Here is a 14936-nt window from a genome sequence, read left to right as displayed (position 1 = left end):
ACTCCCGTTGTTGATTTAACAATTGACACTCTTACTTATGATGTTGGTAATCACCCAAGGCTCTTCTTATTAGCTGCCAAGGCTATGGAAGCCTCTTGAGTTCACAAACTCTGATCTTATTTAGACAAGGCCATAGTCGAAGTGGAAGTTCTCTCCTCCCTTCAGAGAAAGGTACCTCCTTCTTTGATGGCCCGTTCTTTCCACTGGGATCTCACTCACAGAGATCCTTCATTTAGGTCATTTTTATTGCCACAGTGTCTTGGCTTTTCATGCCTGAGAAACTCTCATGGCTTTTTAGCCAGATCTGAGTGCCTTAAGGGCTGAATCTGAGGCCAGAGTTTTTTGCAAATTTTGATTTAAAGTCCATCTCATCTGATATTAGGATGGGTATGCCTGCTCACTTTTGGTTTGATGACCCTTTCTTGTCATTGAGTTCTCAACTCAAATATCACTACCTCAGAGAAGCACCTTTTGACATTTCAAGCTAAAGCAGTCTCTCCTCTTCAAACTCCATGGCCTGTCATTGTCTATATTACTATTATGCTACATTGTTTACTTAACCCATATTATTTATGTCCACCTCTGTTTTTTGATCTGTCAATCTACCTATCTACTTACCCAGTCATTTCTCTTGTAATTCTTATCTACCTTTGTCTATTAGAATGCAGGCATCCCAAAAACAGAGTCTTCATTTATCTTGTTTACTAATATTCATTAAAATCTTGGAATAGTGTGTAGTACCTAGATCATCATTGTTAAATATTGTTTTTGAAAGAACTAGACTGACAAATATTAATATCTCTCTTCTCATAGTCCTCACAAGAGAAACAATGTATAGTTTTGGCTATAAAATTATGAATCTTCAATAGCATTGAAACTAATTTTTCTCCAATTACAAGGGCATAAAAGATATACATAATAATGAATATTAAAATATGACATTTGCCAAACATATGTGTGTGTATGTATAAAATACATAACTCTGGGGCGGGCATTGTGGTACAGCAAGTAAAGCCATCACCTGTGATACTGGCATCCCAAATGGGACCAGGTTTGAGTCCTGGCTGTTCCACTTCTGATTTAATTCCCTGCTAATGGTCTGTGGAAAGCATCAGAAGATGGCCTAAGTGTTTGGGAGCCTGCCACCCACGTGAGAGACCTGATGAAACCTGATGAAGTGCTGGCCATTGCAGTCTGGGGAATGAACTAGCAGATAGAAGAGATTCTCTCTCTCTCTCTCTCTCTCTCTCTCTCTCTCTCTCTTTTTCCCTCCCTCTCTCTCTCTTTCTTTCTCTCTCCTTCTCTGTAACTCTTTGAAATAATAAACAAATTTAAAAAAAGACAAATCCATAAGTCTAACTAAATTTCTCATACATGGAGTTATTTAAATCAGAACCGTTTTTTCTTTTCTGCATGGAAATGACAAAAACATATTACCTTAAGAAAAAAATATGATTCTTTAAAATTTCAAATCATGTAAACATCAATGGATAGAAGTAAATAACAGGTAATTTATAAACATCACATGAATGGCTATAAGGAGAAGGTAATTTATAAGCCACTTATATTTGACCTTTATGTGTGCTAGAAATTCTTCAAATGTTCCTTCCAGTTTATGTTGTAGTTACATAAGTAAGAGCATAATCATATATCTTTATAAGCACACAATGATTGTGAGGTAAAATAATAAATTTAAAACATACTATCATTTTTGCATATTTACTTGTCACAGACAATATTTCACAGCCATTATTATCTGCCTTGCCCATTCTATGAGGAAGGTGTTGTTATCACTTAAAAGGTGATGAAGCCAAGTATATTAGCTTTTTGTCACTATTACAAATATCTGAGAGAAGCTCCTGACAAAGGCAAGCAGCTTCTTTTCGCTTGTGACTTTGGAGGTTTCCAGTCCAACATCGGTGGCCCCATTGATTTTGCTAGAGGATGGCCATGGCAGAGTGTATATGGAGGGAGGATCACATGGGGAGCCAGGATGCAGAGAGAGTAGCTGGACTCAACTGGCTTTTATAACCAACTCTCTGGGGAGAACCTTCCAAGGAATGTCCTCAAGGACTTCCCACCAGGGGCCCAACTCCGAAGCACCATAATTAGATTAATTTTCTATCAGTCATAGCGTCATTGACGTAAGACCTTGGGATTTAAAGCTTAAACCTCTGCATGAGTTTGAGAGCCATATTTTCATACCATTGCACCAAGGCTTAGTAACTTGATCAACATCACATTTCATGGTAGAGTTGGTATTAAAAGTCAGGTTTTTCTGACTCCAGGGTTCAAATTCCTAAAGTACCCACCACAATTAAGACTATTACCACAACTTAGGACTAGTGTCCTAAAACACAACTAAATAAATGATTTAAGAAGGATCATAACTGAGTAGTTTGGTACAATTTTTTTTTATTGTTTTCTCTTCTTCCCTTTGTTCACTATGAGAAATAAAATACATGTGCTCTCAGGATCGCCCATGCCCATGCCATCCTTTCTCTGTTCACTACTACCATACACAAACTAAGTGGTGACCAAACCATGAATGATCATTTTAAGTGCCACCCAGCAATTTCCTTGTGACTCCACCTTTGCATTGTTTGATTCATCCTGCACATCATCTTCCTACAAGGTTCTCTTTCATCACTGTGACCCTACACCTCCAATTGTGCCAGGCAACAGGAATGTAATGATCTTGGGAGTTCTTCTTGTGGAAAGGAACCCAGTGTGGTAGGTCCTATATCGGAAGTTTATACAAAATTTAATTTTGACACAAAGGAGTGAGTTTCTTGTGAGCCGTTGGATATACGAGTACAAACTGGAAGATAACAACAATCTCCTTGGTGATCCTCAATATGAATAAGATAATGGAAACTGTTCTAATCCCCAGGGAGAATTTTTAAGTTAGACAGTAGGGAGAATTAATTCTAGAATTTGGGTATGAGATTTAATGAGTGAATGTAGAAAGATGACCCACTGAAGGTTTGGAAAGCAATTGTTGAAGAGGTAGAAAAAAGAACAGGACAGCAGCTGGGAGCCATGGGAGTGGTGAAAGCCAAGGAGAAGAGAAGGCTCCATAACATCAAGCACCTTACATGGAGATCACTGGGTGTCTCAGCCACAGCCAAGAATTGATCAAGAAAGAAGTTTTAGGTGAAAAGAGGTGTAAAGCTTAGCTTGTAAAAGAAGGGCTGAAATAGGGCACTTCCTGAAAAAGAGTCAAGGGAAGCTTTTTGATTTTGCACTTAAACGTATGTAATAAAAAAAAAATGACCTCTCCTTCCAATCCACCTCTCTTCTTCTTATATGCTAGTAAAGTACACTTAAAAAAGGAAGGATTTATTAATAGGTAGATGGTAGAAAAATACTATGGATGAATAAATGTGCTACAGAGAAAAAAAGAACAAGAACTAATAGAAAAACAACAGTGGATTTTCAATCCATGAGTAGGTGAATAATTGGTGGAACAAAGCCAGGAGGTGGGAGGGAAAGAAGATGAGGGCAAAGATAATAAGAGCAGCTTTAGATGACTGGAGTGACATCTTTTCCTGAAGTAGGTGACAGAAGGGATGCCTAGAGCAATTTGCAATGCAGATGTGATGCTGGGAAGTTTGTCCAGGGCCTGAGTTTCCTGTGTGAAGAGGAAGGCAAGGATGTTTGAAAGAGATAAAAAAAATAGGATTGGGTTATGAGGTGAGGAGAAGAGTAAAATTTTTGGATAGTTGCCTTGGAATTTGAAAGAAGATCCAGGGAGAGTGAAAAAATAGTTCAGAATGCTGCTGGAGATCCAATTAAAGGTAGTGATCGGATTCTGGTCTACAGGTTTCCTAAGCATCTCTGTGTCATGGATGAATTATCCCAAGGTATTATCACTATCCCCTTGATCACACATGGACATAAAAAATAATTATGAACCCAAACTTAAAATAACATTATTGGGAAGAAAATGCCATCTCAGACAACAGGATTTTTTTAATTAATTAATTTATTTTTATTTTTATTTTTATTTTTTTTGACAAAAAGGATTCTGATTCTGGAAGTGGAACTTATCTCACTATTAATGAAAAATTTGCATTTTGTGAAGATCTCCACTATAGCAGAAAGAGCATTTGTTCTGTGTGGAAGGAAGTAAGTTTCACCAGCTGTGTGACCTTTGGTAAATGATTCACCCTTCCCCATGTGTATGACTGCACATAAACAACTCATCTTCTCCAAAGTTCAGGTTTCTCACATTAGGACTGCTGAGAGGAGAAATGAAGTAACATGTGTAGAGATGAATGCTCACTAAATTCTACTGACGTTTTTTCCATTCCCCAGTCCTGCTCATGCTATGAGATTGGCTATCATTAGGCAGCCCTAAAATGTTGATATGCTGTTTGTGCTTGGACAAAGTCGGGTTTTTAAACTGTAAAGGAGAATACCAGATGCTAGACTGTGGGAAATCTACAAAGGTATAGTCACTTAAAAGGTTTTATCTAGGCAGCCTCCTTTAAGTCTTCACTTATTTCCTTCCCCCCTTCCTCCCATACTCCCCTTCCACCTCTCCCTCCCAATATTTAGAGAGAAAGAGAGAAAAAAAGCAAGAGAGAGAGAGAGAGAGAGAGAAAGAGAGAGAGAGAGAGAGAGAAAGAGAGAGAGAGAGAGAGAGAGAAAGAGAGATATGATCTACTGGTTTACTCCACAGATGCCTACAATGGCTGGGGCTGGACTGGACTGAAACCAGTAGCTGGATACTCAATCTGGTTCTCCCATGTGTGTGTCAGGAACCCAACTACTTGAGTCATCACCTGCAGCCTCCTACAGTACACACTGGTAAGAAGTTGAAACTAGGAGTGGAGCAGGAATTCCAGTCCAAGCACTTGGATATGGGATGTGGGTGTCCCAAGTGGCATCTTAACTGCTGTCCTCTTACTTTAACATTTTCAAGTGAATGTCATTGTTAAATAGTCCACCATATATTATTCTTTACTGGCTCTCCCTATGTAGAGTCACTCTGGCATTTTCCCACACATATACTCAAAGTAGGAGTAGGGGGTCTTGATTTCATTGTGTGCCTTACATTTCCTGCTAAACTGCACACTCACAGTGCTGAAGGAGAGTGGGGCAGAGGCACTTTGTCCTGTGAATCTGGGACAGTGCTCCTTGGTAGATGATCATGGTCATAATCATGCCATTATAATCCATTTATTCCATAGTGCAATTATCAAATGGAATGGAAAGAACCACTAGAAAAATTTGGATGACAGAATACATTGGCTTTAATATACCAAGGAACAGAAACAGAGAATAAGGGATGACCTAGAAAAATGTAAAGACCAAAAAACACTTTTGTGGGATACTCTTTCTCATCTTTAGCTGAGTGCTTGGTATGAATACAGGGTGGAAGGGAAGGAAATTAACAATTACTAAATATGTATTCTTTGTGGGATCTGGAAGCCCTCTCACATATGTTACTCCTACAACAAGTCATTAGCTAGGAACAATAGTTCCTTTTTTCAAAACTTGAACCTACAGGTGACAAATTTAAAAGACATTTTTATGTTCCCAGAGAGTCAGTTATAGAAGTGGTATTGAACCCAGACCAGTGGAGACCCCAGTTCACTTCCTCCCTGTATTATTTTGCCCATTCCAACTATATCTTGAATTTAGAGCTTGGAAATAGATTTCTATGAACAGAGACAACAATTGGGGTGACAGTTCACACAACAGGGTATGTAAAGTAAAATCCAGCCTCCAATGCAATAGAGACAGATATCGCAGATGTAGAGAAATCCTAAACTCATCACTCAGGTTAGCTCCTGTTTTTGTTTGTCTTTAATATTCAACAAGGACCACGTCTAGTAGGTAAGGGCTCTCTTGCTTTTGGAGATGGAGACAACACAGAGTTGTATTTGGCAGGAGTCTATGCTTTTTTTTTTCCTTTCCCTAAACACATGGGAATTGAGGAAAGTTGGATGTAGTGGGAAAGAGAAAGATTTAAAAGAGGGATTGAACTGGTGCTTCCCTACAGCTGTCATGAAGAAGTGGAGCCAGGTGTCCTATGTAAGGTTGGCCAAGCCAGCATCCCTGTCTCGCTTCGAGGAGCAGGTCAGCTACAGGGAAGGACCTACGGTAGAGACCAAGAGAATCCAGCCTCAGCTCTCTGAAGAAGATGGTGAGCGCAGTGACAAGGAAGTGAACAGCCCCAAGTGGTGGTGTTAACAAAGGGAAAGCTGTCAGCTGAAGAAATCTTGAACAATTAAAGCAGAAATACAGGCAGCCAGGGTGGACGAAGTACCACCTCCAGCTGATGGGAGAATCGTGCATCAAAAAAGCAGTCAAGTTTCCCTCAGATGAAATATATTCAGCTTTAACAGCAAGCTCAAAGAAGAAGACAAATGAAGATGAAATCAGTAAGTACGACTCAGCTTAAAAATATGACAAAAACAAGTAAAAAACAGTGGCCTCCTTTCTTTTGAAAAAAGAGGTGAAAATGAGTAAACATTTTGGGCTTAGACTTCTTTGGGAGTATTTGAAGTGCTTTTAAAAATAACTTTTTCCCCCTATTATAAAGATACTATAAGATGACTCTAGAAAATTTACAAAATATTGGAAAAAATTAGTAAAACAAAAATTATGTCTATCCATGAAAACACTTCTACCTTGGAAAGCCAACCTTGTAGAAGTTGACTCCTATAAATATTTTGTTATTCTCCATGTATGGGTGTGTTTATATGTAAATTATATTTTTTAAACAAAATTGAGGATGTATTGCATATGTTCTCTATCCTGCTTCTCATTTAACATTACATTGTGAGCATTTTCAAAATGTAAATTCAAGGGACTGGCATTGTGGTACAGAGGGTAAAGCTGCTGCCTGCCATGATGGCATCATATATGCGTGCCGGTTCATGTCCCAGCTGTTCTACTTCTGATCCAGCTCTCTGTTAATGGCCTGGGAAAAGCAGTGGAAGATGGCCTGAAGTGTTTGAGCCCCTGCTACCCACTTGGGAGACCTGGATGAAGCTCCTGGCTCCTCCCTGTTGAAGCCAACTGGGGAATGAACCAATGGATGGAAGATATCTCTCTGTGTCTCCCTCTCTCGTTGTAACTCTTTCAAATAAACAAATAAACCTTTGAAAAATTGTAAAAAAAAAAAGATTAACAACCTATGTCAGATGAATCAGTTACATACGTGAATGGCAAAGAAGTACTAAAGTAGTACCAATTATCGAAAAATATGGATGTGCCTTTGCATGTGATTTTTCCACCTGTATCATCTCAAATTACAAATCTTAGGGCTCAATGTATTTGTTTTTGCATAACACAAATAGTAGCTAAATTGAAAAAGGACTTACAACTTAATTATAATTACAGATAAACTATTGCATTTACTAGATCTGCACAAACTAAGCAATTTAATATGAAGCTAATATTAAGCATGTAAAGTGTATAGTCAGTCCTAGAATATGCGTCTTTCAAATTTTATTCTGAATGTTAGAATCCCAGATAAATATCTATCATCTAAAATGAAAGCACAGTGGAATAAAATTTTCACCTTTGTCCTATTGATTGTATTTCAATGAGTCCATTTTAAAGTATTTTCAATTAAATTTTATTTAAATTCTTTATTGTGGCATCTTCAGCTAGTTCAACTAGCATCTATATCCATCCGTCTGTCTATCCTTCTGTCCATGAGCAAATATTTATTTAGCATCTTCTCTATGCAATGTAAATTTGTGGGACATTGAGAATAAGTTATCAAGCAAAGTAGACATACTACTGCTAATGGAGTTTATGTTATATCAGACTTGATTGACAGTTAGGGAACCAACTACAACAAAACTTATTTAATAACCAAGAAACACAAGTGTCTCAAGTTTCTCTGTGGACTCCCTGAATAGAAGAAAGCATTGAAAAGCACAGAAAGATTTTTTTTTTATCATCTACTAGGGTCATCATCAAAGATGATACATTTGCAAAGGAAGCTGTGTGAGGTAAACAGAGAAGTAAACAGGAAGACAAGAGAGGAGTGGCAAGCTCACAGGGACGTGCCGCCGCAGGCTGGCTGGGGTGCTGGCCGGGGAGGAGCTGGTGCTGAGGGCGTTCTCAATGTCTTGGTCAAGTTGGTCCAGTTTCATAATCAGCAGCACCATGGAGTCCAGCCGCGCCCTGTCTCGATCTTCTCTCATTTCCTGGGGAACAGAGCACGTTGTTACTGGATCGCAAAGGCCATTTCTTGGAAAGAATAAAAAGTTCCCTGTTCTTCTATGTGACAAAAAGGACACTGGATAATAGGCGATTTTCTATTTAAATGGTGGGGGAGCCTAGTTTGTTTCAACAATGAGCTCTTCATTGGGAAGTTGCTGACCCAGCATACATGAATATTAAAAATATAACTTATTTGGCAAAATGCAACGACAAAAAAGTATAACATCAATGAGTACTGATACATGTTACTTTCCAATTCATTATTCTTGGGAAAAACTGCATATTAATAGTTGTGGTTAAAATGTAAGGATGTATATGAGATCATATTTCTGGAAGAATATTTTTTAAAAAGATGTAAAGACAGAATGACAGAAAGAGAGGGGGCGGGAGTGAGGATAGGGAGAAAGAGAAAGAGAGAGGGGCTGGTGCTGTGGTGTAGCAGACGAAGCCCCCGCCTGCAGTGCTGGCATCTCATGTGGGCGCTGGTTTGAGTCCCGGCTGCTCCACTTCTGATCTGCCTCTCTGCTGTGGCCTGGGAGGGCAGTAGAGGGCCCAGGTCCTTGGACCCCTGCACCAGCGTGGGAAACCCGGAGGGAGCGCCTGGCTCTTGGCTTTGGATCGGCGCAGCTCCAGCAGTTGCGGCCAATTGGGGGGTGAGCCAGTGCATGGAAGACCTCTCTCTCTGCCTCTCCATCTCTCTCTGTATGGCTCTTTCAAGTAAATAAATAAATCTCTCTCTAAAAAAAAAAGAAGAATGAGAAAGAAAGAAAATTTTCCATCTACTGGTTCCTTCTCCAAATGACTGCAATAGCCAGGGATGTGCCAGACTCAAGCCAAGAGTCCAGAATTCTGTCCAGGTTTCCTATGTGGGTACCGGGGGCTCAAGTACTTGGTAAATTAGCAGGAAGATGGACAGGAAGTGAAGTACCTGGGATCGAACCAGCATTCTGACATGGGAGGTGGAAGAGCTCTTCCATCTGCTGCAACAGCCTGGGTTGGGGCAAGCTGAAACTAGATGTCCAGAGCTCAACCTAGGGATAAACATGGGTGGCAGGAACCCATGTACTTGAGCCATCATCTGCTGCCTCCCAAGGTGTGCATTAGAAGGAAGCTTTTAAAGTAGAGGAACCAAGACTCAAACGAGGCACTCTGGTAGGGTATGTCTATGTCCCAAGTGGGGTCTTAACTGCTGTGTGAAATGCCTGCACTAGGGTCTCTATATTTTAATCAGCCAGAGCAGATTATTAATGTGAGAGACATTATCATTCAGATGTAAAATAATTGATTTATTAAATTAAGTTGGTCAGGGAATCAATTAATTAACTATTTGAGAAGTTGTTTGAATAACATAAACTTGTACTTGGTTTAATAAATTAATATGCATTGAAAGAGCTAGTCGTGTTTCTAAAAGGACAGATTAATTTTGAGAATAGATTCAGAATTTTCTGAGATGTGTTAATGAGTTCAGAATCCTGTGCCATTGTTAAGATTTCAGTTTCTTCCCACTGTCCCTGCTGTATAAAACATTTAGTAATGCTCTGACCGAGATTAAAACTTTTGATATCAGAAAATTTTATTGTGCTTAACCCATTAAGTCTCAAGTTTCCAATTCTGTAAATATTTCAGTGACATAATATTTATTGCAAAGGTACCACAAGCGGTATATTTATTACTCAATTTAAGTCTTTAAAGGGGTCCTATTTATAAATGATGGGAACATAATAGATTAAAAGACACCATAATGTTTTCAAACAAAACTGCACCTTACTATGTATACTATCCCTCATTGCTACAGAACTTTGCTATATGCAAAGCAAATTATTGCTAGCAAAATTACGCTTGTAACTTAAAGCTCTAGAATATTAGAATTTAATTTCCTCCTAAACCTCCTTCCTTCCTAAACCTCCTGGAAAATGGACAAATTTAACAGTAATTAAGTCAACTTAATTATTCCCCCAATGTACTTGTTTCTGTAATTTTCTCTCCTTAAAGTTATGTTTGGCAAGATAATGCTTTTTGCAACTCCATGTTCACATATGGTTTTATGTGACTGTTTCTTTTTTTCAGTGATAACATCCTAAAGGACAAACAGTAGATTCTTCTCTGTGATAGACACACAGCCAAGTTATACAGTGCTCACACACAATACATTTTCAGGAATAATAATAGTGAAATCAATAGGATCCAGTGAAATAACACCTCCTAAAGCCTTAGAAATGTATCTTGATATTCTTCCAGCTACGAAGTTAGTGTTGGATAAAGCAGTATATCCCGCAGCTATCCTAGACCTATCCGCAATTGTCTCAGAAACAATTTGTCTTTGAATTAACTGGATGCTGAGATTGTGCTTTCAAAACATTTTCAAATCCGTGGGCTGAGCATCACATTATTTCAAACGATCTGCCAAAGGGAATAAACCAAACAGCCTTGCTCTCCAGTACTGTGCTACAGAAATAAGCCTATTCCTTCTCCGGTTCTTTCATGAGTGCTCCCTTATTCGCTATCCATTATATTCATCCTGAAGTGTCAAGTGTATCATATGTTACACATTCATAAAACCTCATAAAATAGAGTGACTGCAAATCTGATGCTTTGGATAAATGTTATTGACCTTGTTTTTAAAGTCCAAGTATTAATATTTCACAAAGTTCTAACCTTTCATATGTCCATGGCTAAACTCCAGCAAATAGCTCATGAATGGAAACAGAGCAGTGTATTTGTAGATTTTGGCTAGGCTGAGCTCTTCAGTGGATATTTAATTTCATGCTGTCACTATGGTCCACGAAGAGGAACTTTTCAATAAATGAATTTACTTATTAATGTAATCAGATTTCAGTAACTTAACCCCTTCAAATCAAAGGCTACATGCTCAATTTTCTTCCCTCCTATATTTCCTTCCTCCTTCAATCACAGCTGTTCTGGCCCAAGCACTTTTAAGGAGACTAAATATCCATCAGTGAACAAGACAGAGTAGATCCTTATTCTCCTGAATATTACAATGAGCCAAGGAAAGACCAGCAGTGAAAGCCAACAAATTCATAAATAAGATAGTTTCAAGTGGGAATAAGTGTAAGAAGAAAATAAACAGGGCAATGAGACACAGTAACTGCAGAGATAATGTCCCACTTTGTACATGCTGGTCACAGAAAAGCTTTCTACAGAGGCTGGTGATGTGGTGTAGCTGGTAAAGCCACTGCCTGTAATCCCATATGGACGCTGGTTTGTGTCCTGGCTGCTCCACTTCTGATCCAGCTACCTGCTAGTGGCCTGGGGAAAGATGGCCCAAGTGCTTGGGCCCCTGCCACCCATGTGGGAGACCTGGAAGAAACTTGCTTCTGGCTTCTGCCTGGCCCACTCCTAGCCTCTGTGTTCATTTTAGAAGATAAAATCTCTCTCTCTCTTTAACTCTGACTTTCAAATAAATACATCTTTTTTTTCCCTCTTAAAGAACAGCTTTCTACAGAAGTGAAAGTTAAACCGTAATGGTTGGAGTGGGGAGGGAGAAGGAGATGAAGGAGATGTGAGAGGAAGGTGAGATAGTGGAGGAGAGGAAGGAGAAGGGGGAGGAGAGTAACACAGAGTGTTCCAGGTGGATTAGAGAACAATACAAGGGGGGCCGGCGCCATGGTGAAGTAGGTTAATCCTCCACCTGCAGCACTGGCATCCCATATGGGCAGCGGTTCTAGTCCTGGCTGCTCCACTTCTGATCCAGCTCTCTGTTGTGGCCTGGGAGAGCAGTGGAAGATGGCCCTGCACCCACATGGGAGACCTGGAAGAAGCTCCTGGCTCCTGGCTTTGGATCGGCCCAGCTCTGGCCGTTGCGGCCATCTGGGGAGTGAACCAATGGAAGGAAGACCTTTCTGTCTCTCCCTCTCACTGTAATTCACCTCTTAAATAAATAAAATAAATCTTAAAAAAAAAAGTACAATACAAGGATACTGAGGTGGGGATGAATTTCATCAGCAAGTGTATCAGAAACAAAGGTTAGTAAAGTTGGAGGAGAGGGGCCGGCGCTGTGGCGCAGCAGGTTAACGCCTTGACCTGAAGCGCCGGCATCCCATATGGGCGCCAGTTCTAGTCGTGGCTGCTCCTCTTCTGATCCAGCTCTTTGCTGTGGCCTGGGAAAGCAGTAGAGGATGGCCCAAGTCCTTGGGCCCCTGTACCCATGTTTGAGACCCGGAAGAAGCTCCTGGCTTTGGATCGGCGCAGCTTGGGCCATTGTGGCCATCTAGGGAGTGAACCATCGGACGGAAGACCTCTCTCTCTCTGCCGCTCCTCTCTCTGTGTAACTCTGACTTTCAAATAAATAAATAAACTTAAAAAAAATGTTGGAGGAGAGAAGGGAAGGGGAGGGAGTCGCTTGCTGGTGCACAAGGGATGTATACAGCAGCCAAATTATATCTCATTTAGAGGTAAAGAGGTGAATTTTACTTTGTGCAATGGAGGCCCCTGGCAGGACGTGAGCAAATGAATGATTTGCTTTGCTTATGGAATTTTGAGAGTTCTTAATACATACTGGCAATGAAACATTTTTTTGGATCATGCCATATTTGTTATCTAGCAATGTCGCATAATTAATACATGCTCTTTATTTTTCAGTTTATTTTTCTAGTTCTAGTCTTTTTTATGCTGGCATCTAAATTAGACACAGGTTAGAATGATCTTAAAGAAAAAAACAGGTAATTTTATAAGAATGCCCTACATGTTTTGATATCACAGTGCTAAAGGAAGGTCACTGTTTTGGGGAACATACCTCTTGGGAGTAGGGGTGCATGTGCTGTGGTATGTTGGATCTCCACAGAAAAGTGCTGATTTTGTGGTATTTTCTGATTTCTGTGGTGTGAGTATTTCCCTGGCTTGTTTTCAGCTACAAACTAGGCATTGCTGAACACAGAGTGTGAAAAGATAAATACAATTTGCTCTTGTGAGCTGGTGTATGGTGGATCCAAACACACTGGGAGCGGAGACCAATTGGATGGATAGTTGTTCTTAGGATTGGACTTGAATAGAAATCTTAATAGTTAAACCAATAGTTGTGAGGTTCCGTCAAACTAAGAGGATATTGAAATAGTGCATTTTATTTATTTAATTCATTTTTTAACATCTGTTCTTGATGTCCAAGTAACACTCAGTATAAATTTCAGATTTAATGTTTTGAAAATTCTTTTTTTTCATAGTAATGGCTCTGTTATCTGCCTTCCTTGCTCTAGTCATCATTTACATTTGTAAAGTTCCTTAACATGAATGATAATGAACATATTTTTTATTTATATTTCTACTTAAGACACATTTGCTTAAGATATTCAACATAAAGTCTGGTATTTCACTCAATGACTAAGAATTTAGTACAGAAGTTCAGGACTTCAGTTAAATGGCTCCAGCTCTGTGATTTGGCAGATGAGGAAACTGAACACCAGGGAGATTTTTAAGTGCAGGGCACTCTTCCACTGACAAATCCTACCCTAGAGCCTGGCTTTTGGACCCTCCTTCCCAGTTCTGGTCACTTTCTAGTATTCCATTTTGCTTTCCTTCCATCAATGACATTTAAAATTACCAACTTGACAGCATCATGCATTCTCTTTCTGCAATCTGGTTTATATTCATGCCAACATAAGCTATTTTGGAAGAACACTAATGACTGTACTGCCCAGTTTTTTAAACTTTTACTTAGCATTTAGGGTATGTTTCTGACCTCCTCCAGTGGGCTATCTATTGTTCCCTAGGCAGTGACTTGTCTCCTAGTTATGCAGCCATAACCTTTAGCAGCTCAGGGAGCCAAATCTTGCCTCCAACTCCCCACTTTCTCCCTCCAGAATTAGACTAAGTAGTGTCTCTTCCACAAAACAGCTTTTCACACATGTGAAGAACGATGTGGTGTCCATTTCCTTCCCTGTCTAGGTGAATCGTCCTCAGCTCCTTCAGTTCTTTCTCACATGGCGTACTTCCAGGTCCTCATAAGTTCTGCTTACTCTTCTCTGGGTATGACATAATTCTGCCAATGACCCGAATAATGGTTTGTGCCCAGAACTAAATATATTCCCCTACATGTTCTGTGACCAAGGCAGAGCAGGCAGGCAAGTCCCCAGTTTCTCCAAATCTACTTTAATGCAGACTAATAATCCAGTGCCTATTTAGAACATAGAACAGGCTATTCCAAACAGATAGCCACAATCTGCTTTTTTTTTTTTTTTATGAAGAAAAAGGGATTTGGTTTACTGTCAGTTGAACTTGAGTCAACAGTAAGATCTATGTCTTCTTTACTCAATATGTGTCTGTTTCCTGCTAAGAATAGAAACATCCTGCTGCCTTGAGACTGCAACCAGCTGCTGCCAAAGTATAGATAATACATATAGCTGCTGTGGAAGAAATTTCCAGTTGTATCTCTTTCAGACACAGGTCAACAGGTACTAAGCAAACTATCAGAAAAGCTTCTATTTAATTTGGTGTCTTGAGAAGCATTTAAAATGGCCAAGCCATTTCTGAAAATCTGGAGGGCTCTTCTTATTTATTACAAAGAACTATTCAGTCACTGGGCAGCGAAGTCTCTGATTATGACGGCATTCAGGAGAGATAAATTTGATTTCCGGGGATCATTCTCTCTAAGAAGTCTCTGAATTCTTACATCTTAAACAACAGGATCCTCTACTACCCATCTTTCCCTTCATCTGGGGAAGATCATTCCAACACTGCTCTTTTTCCAAATTTCTCAATTCAACAACACAAAACACAGCACACAATATGGT

The 14936-nt window shown here is 39.6% G+C and overlaps 1 protein-coding gene and 1 pseudogene across 6 annotated transcripts in view; one reads left to right on the top strand and one right to left on the bottom strand.

Annotated features, from left to right (window-relative positions):
* The window catches only part of DLC1 (DLC1 Rho GTPase activating protein), a 515079-nt gene that overhangs the window by 311966 nt on the left and 188177 nt on the right, over positions 1 to 14936 (bottom strand). For 5 of the 6 annotated variants that reach the window (XM_070068489.1, XM_051832521.2, XM_051832520.2 and 2 more), the window contains one exon: positions 8028 to 8177. The exons of the other annotated variant lie outside the window; for it this stretch is intronic. In XM_070068489.1, coding sequence (XP_069924590.1) covers positions 8028 to 8177 — 150 coding nt within the window. The remainder of the gene's footprint in view (positions 1 to 8027; positions 8178 to 14936) is intronic. 6 annotated transcript variants of the gene reach the window in all.
* On the top strand, positions 5126 to 6589 carry LOC108178860 (uncharacterized protein KIAA1143 homolog pseudogene; annotated as a pseudogene).

The sequence above is a fragment of the Oryctolagus cuniculus genome, chromosome 2, assembly GCF_964237555.1.
Source record: "Oryctolagus cuniculus chromosome 2, mOryCun1.1, whole genome shotgun sequence".
NCBI classification, from domain to species: Eukaryota; Metazoa; Chordata; class Mammalia; order Lagomorpha; family Leporidae; genus Oryctolagus; species Oryctolagus cuniculus.
This window is presented reverse-complemented; position numbering and strand designations above follow the sequence as displayed.